The sequence below is a fragment of the Fulmarus glacialis genome, unplaced genomic scaffold (assembly GCF_000690835.1).
Source record: "Fulmarus glacialis isolate BGI_N327 unplaced genomic scaffold, ASM69083v1 scaffold27203, whole genome shotgun sequence".
Lineage (NCBI taxonomy): Eukaryota > Metazoa > Chordata > Aves > Procellariiformes > Procellariidae > Fulmarus > Fulmarus glacialis.
In genome coordinates this window covers 1-6,213 of record NW_009203999.1, presented here as the reverse complement: position 1 = coordinate 6,213, position 6,213 = coordinate 1, and the positions used below count along the sequence as shown (strand labels likewise).

At 46.1% G+C, this 6,213-nt stretch overlaps 1 protein-coding gene across 1 annotated transcript; it reads left to right on the top strand.

The window, feature by feature from the left end:
• Positions 1-263: 263 nt before the first annotated feature.
• Positions 264-3,834, top strand: AGTRAP (angiotensin II receptor-associated protein). Its single transcript, XM_009574834.1, has 4 exons — positions 264-292; positions 519-630; positions 1,245-1,443; positions 3,667-3,834. The coding sequence occupies exons 2-4, from the start codon at positions 526-528 to the stop codon at positions 3,771-3,773; spliced, it is 411 nt and encodes a 136-aa protein (XP_009573129.1). The 5' UTR covers positions 264-292; positions 519-525; the 3' UTR covers positions 3,774-3,834.
• Positions 3,835-6,213: the final 2,379 nt, after the last annotated feature.

Here is a 6,213-nt window from a genome sequence, read left to right as displayed (position 1 = left end):
GACAGAGATGACAACAATAATGAATGACTGCAGTGTAGCTCCACAGGAAATACTCAGCAAGAGAAGCAGAGAAAAATGGGTTCACTGTCTTCACTGTCTTCACTTTCCCAGTTAGTACGCCAGCTTTCTGCACTGGTTCATGGGTCCAGGGCACTCTTCCACCTGTCCCTCGGAAACAAGATGGTGTCATTTCATGTTGATCCTCCCACAGTTCTCCCAACTTGCTGACCTGTCTTCCTCTCTGTTTTTTTTCGTAGGCCATCATTCTGGTACACTGGCTGCTCACAGTGTGGTGAGTGATTGGTAACTGGCCTGGCCTGGGTGAAAAGAGGGTATTCCTTCAAACTAGGAATGGGATATTCTCGGGGAGTCAGCATTCCCTGTTTGTGCCTGTCTGTGTGCAAGAAGGTCCTAAATCTAAGAGTGAGGTGTTTGTATGGGAACAGGGATGAATGCAAACAAACTATTGCAGGCTTATTGTGAATGCGGGCTGGGTTTTTTTTTGTCTTGTTTGGCAGGGGATGCATGAATTATATGTTTCCAGCCTCCTATGCCTGGGGAAATTTCAGCATCCTGGCAGTGGGAATCTGGGCCATTGTGCAGCGAGATTCCCTTGATGCCGTCATGATGGTGAGTGTGAGGGTGTCTGCCTCCACCAGGCTGCTCAGGGAGAGGGTGGAGGGCAGAGACCGCTTCTTTGAGTCAGTGATGATTTTCAGCTGTTCCCAGTACAGCAGTGAACAAGTCAAATTCCCTGTTTGAGTTGTTTTGGTTTTTTTTTTAAGAGCGCATATAAATCTATAAGCACTGTAAACCATGGTGAGAAGCATTCGCTATCACTTATTTTGCTTCTCAGAGGTGAGGCATACTTGACTCTTACTTTTTTTACCTGCTGTTGTGACTTGTAATGCCAGAGGAGGACTCAAAGCGTTTAATATGCTTGAGTTGGAGGGGCTTTATAAAACCCTTCTCTGAACATTAAAGAGATTGGCAAGCAAAAATAAACAATCCTGGAGCATATCACGAGAAGGTGTCTGACAGATGTGAAGAAAATGCACGAAATACAAGATCATTCATTTAGGAATGTCTGTCTACATGGGGCCGTGTCAAGGGTTAGTAATGTGTGATACTGGGGTGAAGGCATGACTGTGTGAAGATGGATCTTGCAGGAAATAGATGCTATAACTGACTTACTCCTAGTGGTTAATCCCCTATTCAGTTCATGTCCCATTCTCTGTTTCCAGTTCCTGACTGGCCTGCTGCTTACAGTCCTCACAGACATCATTCACATCTCTATCTTCTACCCTCCAAACAACTATCTCACTGATGAGAAGCGTTTCAGTATAGGCATGGCCATCTTCAGCCTCCTCCTCAAACCTGTGTCATGCTATTTGGTGTATCGAATGTATCGGGAGCGTGGAGGAGAGTACACCTTTAACATAGGTAGGATGCTTCCTCTGCCTCCACGTCAGTGTGGGCCACCTCCTCTGGTGTTAGGGAGACTGCCTTGCACTTTGGACCCTTCAGCCTCAGCTCTGTGCAGCTGGATTCTGCCCCCCTTTCCAGGGAGGGGGGTGCTCTCTCTCTCTCTCTCTCTCTTGTTCATGTCTGTTCTCCCATTTTGTGGTTCTGGTGTGTCTTAGGCCTTAAATTTACATTCTTCCTCTCTTCCCTTGCAGACCTGGAGTCCTCGTCTGACAGCCATTTTGCCCACAATGGTACTGATACCACTGCAGTCTCTCTTACTCAATATAACTGAGAGGCTTTTCCTCTCTTCCTCCTCCTGCATTTGTGTGTGCTTGTTGGAAGCCTTTGGGTGTCCTTCTCTCTTTGCCAACCTTTTTTTTTCCTTCTGGGGGAAAGTAGAGGCAGCATCCCCTCTGGGGATGGATTATGCATGAGAGGGAAAGAAGCTGGATTTCTAACTCCATGCTTTTTCTGGGCCTCATGTCCTACCTCCCTTGATTGCTTTGGACCTCCATTTCCTCAACTGGAAAATGGGACTGGTGTTTACCTCCTGGGACTTTGCCTGGAGGCACTCATTCTTCTCCTGGTTGTACTTGCTAATGATAATATGGCAGCCTTGCCAGAGAGAAGGGGCTGTGGCTGGATGTTCTGGGTCTCAGTCAGCTTTGTCAAGCATGCCTGGTGCTAGTTCATGCTGGGGCAGCTGCCAGGGATTGTTTGCTGTGTGGGAGTTCACCCTGGCAAAACTAGCAGCCTGGCACAGTTACCTTTTTGCCTTCCTAAGAAGTCTGTGCACGACAAAGGATGGTATAACTGCATTACAGTGTTTGAAAGCTGTCGCTTGTGCTGCTTTGGTGCTAGCAAAGAAGATAATGCTTCCTGTGAAAAGAGGTGAATACCTGCAGAGGAAGAGAGGCCATGGAAGGAAACCATGGTTTGGGGTGCTGTGTACTATTTGCATCTCTCTGCTAGTGGAATGTGGATGTCTTCTCCATCAGCTACTTGTGCAAATGCCAGACACATCTGTCTTAAATGAGTCAGAAGGTCTGTGAGTCAACTGCATTGCCTTGCTGTGGGCCATATTTGTGCCAATTTTTATTAGCTGCTCACTGTGCTTGTAACTGGGATTTGACAGTTGTATCCCGTGGGAAGTGTAGGTATCATTGAGGAGTTCATCCCTTTGCTTGGAAGTTGGGAGCGCTCCTTTTCAACCACACTATCCCAACATGGGCACAGGCAACACGGTCTTCTCTCAGGCACAGGTTGGAATTCAGACACTTTGTCATTTCATATCCTCTTCTGAACTGTCTTTCTCACAAGATTTTCAGTACAAACCGTGTGCTGTTGTTTTGTCGAATGTGGCTGACAAATTTCCTCTCTCATTTTCCTGTCTGGCATTTTCCTTTTGAACCTAACAGTGTTGCATTTTTCCTAGTCTTCTCTGTCTCGTTTTCTTTCCACGCAAAATTTGTTGTTGTTGCTTGGCAGCATCCTTGCTGCATAGAACAAGCCTCTGATATGGTTTGGTGCCCACCTTTGATTCAGATTGCTTTCTAGCCATGGCAGATGCCTGACGTATAGATAAGAGCTTTCCATGCATATTCTCTGTCTGTCTGTCTCCTTTCCCTGCTCATCCCCTGGACAGAAACATGATTTTGTAACATTCTTGTACCACAGGCAAATTGTTCATAGTGCAATTGGGAGCACTGCTGGATTTAAATTTAGTGCCATGGTGTGGCACACTTGAGGCATAGCTGCGTTGTTGGGAAGAGTGGTTCATGGATGAATCACGCCCTTAAATCTATGCTGTCAGCTAGCTGTGGTTCCTGCTGCTTCTGTTTTTGTCTGTTCATTTTTCTACTAGATCTCATAAACTTGATCTTGCTGAAATATGCTGTTACAGGAGCCTGTTATGCTGCTATGCAGTGCTGTGGGTCTTGCTTTCCACACAGCTACTAAGAGAACAGTTCTCAAGGAATGAAGATGCATGTTCAAATGTGTCTCAGTTATTTTGCCTTTGTTGGAAGGATGAGTTTTCTTACCTCCTGCCTGTGTAGTGAGGATCACAGAACACAAGTGCTGGGGATCTGGTAGAGCAGCTAATGTGGTGTGCTCCTGAGCCGTTGGTTTCTTCTAGGGGATTCAGTTCTTGTGCTTTTGTTTTTTTCCCCAAGCTTGTTCTTTTCCATCTCCATTCAGGTGTCACCCGTGCAGGCCGGGATCGCAGCACCTATGAGCCAATTGATCAACAGGATGGCCCTCCACAGTGGCCTGACTTGAGCAAGACAGCCCAGCAGCCGTACTGAGGCCCTCTCTGCAACAGAGAATGGACGCTTCCCTCGCCCAGTCTAGCCTTCTGCTCTTCCCGTGTCCATTCTGATGGAGCAAGACCTGCTACTAAGCAAACAGGAGAGGATCTGATTTTTCATTTCTTTTGCTTCCCTGAAGGTTAGGCAGATGGGTTCCTGCCGTAAGTCCAGAAGATCTCGATGTCATGTTAAGCACTGTGACTCTGTAATCCCAGTACTCTCCTCCCTCCCCCTAAATCCCTCCTCTGTATGTGTGAATGGATGCACCTTCTGCAGTCTTCCAAGTCTTGTATTGTGCATCCTCTCTATTGTAAGTAAGGGAACCACTCAAAATATTCCTGGACAAGCTATCTTTAAAAAGCTTACGGACTGCCTTTAAACAAGACCGTTTAGCCTGCTTTTATGCAGATACATTTCCAGGAAACATTTGGGAGTTCCTGAGGGCTATTTTTGATGGTGTTATTTAACTAAGACTTATGACCACAACTCCCTATGCTAGCTGTGGTGGTTTGCACAAAGCTGGGGTTGGTATAAAATGCTCTTACTGGGCCAGGGAGCTGCTTGTGCTCCCAGTATCTAGTCTTGGGTTTTATCTACTGATGCTTTTATGCAAGTTGAATGTCCTTCAGGATCCTTAAAATGGGTGTTGAATGTAGGTTATAGATACTCTGTGCCTTGAAATGTCGTTTTGCCTTCAGCTGCCTATCTTAACAGAACTTGCAATGTTACATTTTTCTAAGAAAACGATAAAATGAACACAGTTTTTCTGTGTTAGAAAAAGTTACACTGGTCACCTATGTCTCATTTGAAAATGTAGGTATTCCTCAGGGTTTGGGACTGTAGCCAGGCGGTCTGGGAGAGTCATTATGGGGGAAGGTCTACAGGGCTTCGATGGCTTTTAGCCTAAACTTTACTCAGACAGGTAGCGGGTACTGCTTGTAAACGTGTGGGTGGGAAGGTGGGCTAATAAATGAGGATTGGGGAAGGGAAAAGATAGGTTTATTTACACTGCAGTGGTGAGCTCTGTGGGGTGTGACAAACTAAACTCTAACCTTATGCACAATAAATCTGCCCTGCTGTGGCTTTCAGGTAAAATCCTAAAAAAAAAAAAAAGTTCAACAGGATTCTTTTTCAGAAGAAAAAGAGTATGTCAGCTTTGGCAGAATGAAAATAGTAGTGCTAGGAAGATCTGTGTTTTTCTGAAGCAGTTTCATTTTCAAAGTTTCTGTTATTCTACAATTGCATTTCTCTTGACAAGACCTGCTGCTGCATTGATTCTTCAGTGACCAAGAGCCCTGTTAACTTTGCTCTAACCTCTAGAACCATGCCATTTGTATTTTTAAAACCAAGCAATTTTCTCTCAGGTTTGATCGCTTTAAACATAAGCAGATGCTTCCTCCACTATGCTGCACAAGCACTACAGTGACCTGCTGCTGCACCTAGACCATCATCATTTATGCTTGGACTAAGCACATGGTAAATGCCATAAAAGTGCAATAGTCTGGTTTAATCTCCCAAGGTGAGTGTTATGCATTCATTTGCAGGCTGCCATGCAACAGAGCATAGGAATAGGAATCAGTCTGCTCTTGTGATCAGATGGGGAAGAAAAAAGAATAGGTAGGCAGAAATTTCTGGGGCTTGTGGAGTTGCAGAGCAGGCCTTTATATTCAGTTAATGTTTTTTTCATCTCTTGAGAACTGTACAGTGACAGCACGGATCCCTGAATAACGCATTTAAATGCTCAGGTTTTTTCTTCCCTAGACCTGTGAAGCAGCCTGAAAGCAATTATTTTAAATGCGAGCCGCTTTGTGTATTTGCACGAACAAATAGTTACATCTAGTGAGGCCTTCCCAGCCATTCTCCATTGTGAAAGACGCCACAAAATCTATTGATACCCATCTAGCTGACCTGCTGTGCGCTTTTCTGTGGAGAATTCAGAACATCTGGGAGCTCAGGGGAGCAGAGCAAGGCAGGAGTTATGCTAGGCTTACTGTGCCTCAAGGATACCTATTTTGGGCAGTAAATCAGAGAGGTGATGATAAAAACGAGGCCCCTCTCCTGGCTTCTGAGGAGGGGGGCGTTTGTTTCGGCAGTGCTTACACTAAGCACCAACGCGCTCTTGGATCAATACCTGGTTTAGGAGGGCGCGGGGGGATTCATCGAGCCTGTTGTGCTGGACCCCGGCCTTGCTGATCCCGGCAGCCTGGCTTCACCGCGGGGCTCCTCGTAGCTTGTCAGCGGGGTCTCCTCAGCCAGACGTGCAGCAGGTGTGATACTCCGCTCAGGTTTTTGTGTTTTTTTTTTTTTTTTAAATTCCCGGGTCCTGATGTGTCGGGTTTTTTTTGGTGATGACCTAGCAGCTCTCTAGGATTAACGACAACCCGCCCGGTGCAGGTGCCTCCCTCAGCGGCATCGTCTCGCAGGCGGCCCGAGGGGG

What these genes read in the sequence shown, in the direction of transcription:
- AGTRAP (XM_009574834.1), top strand. Translation starts at nt 526, where the DNA reads ATGAATTATATGTTTCCAGCCTCCTATGCCTGGGGAAATTTCAGCATC. An exon ending in CCCTTGATGCCGTCATGATG is followed by an intron (nt 631 to 1,244) that starts GTGAGTGTGAGG and finishes CTCTGTTTCCAG; the next exon opens with TTCCTGACTGGCCTGCTGCT. An exon ending in AGAGTACACCTTTAACATAG is followed by an intron (nt 1,444 to 3,666) that starts GTAGGATGCTTC and finishes ATCTCCATTCAG; the next exon opens with GTGTCACCCGTGCAGGCCGG.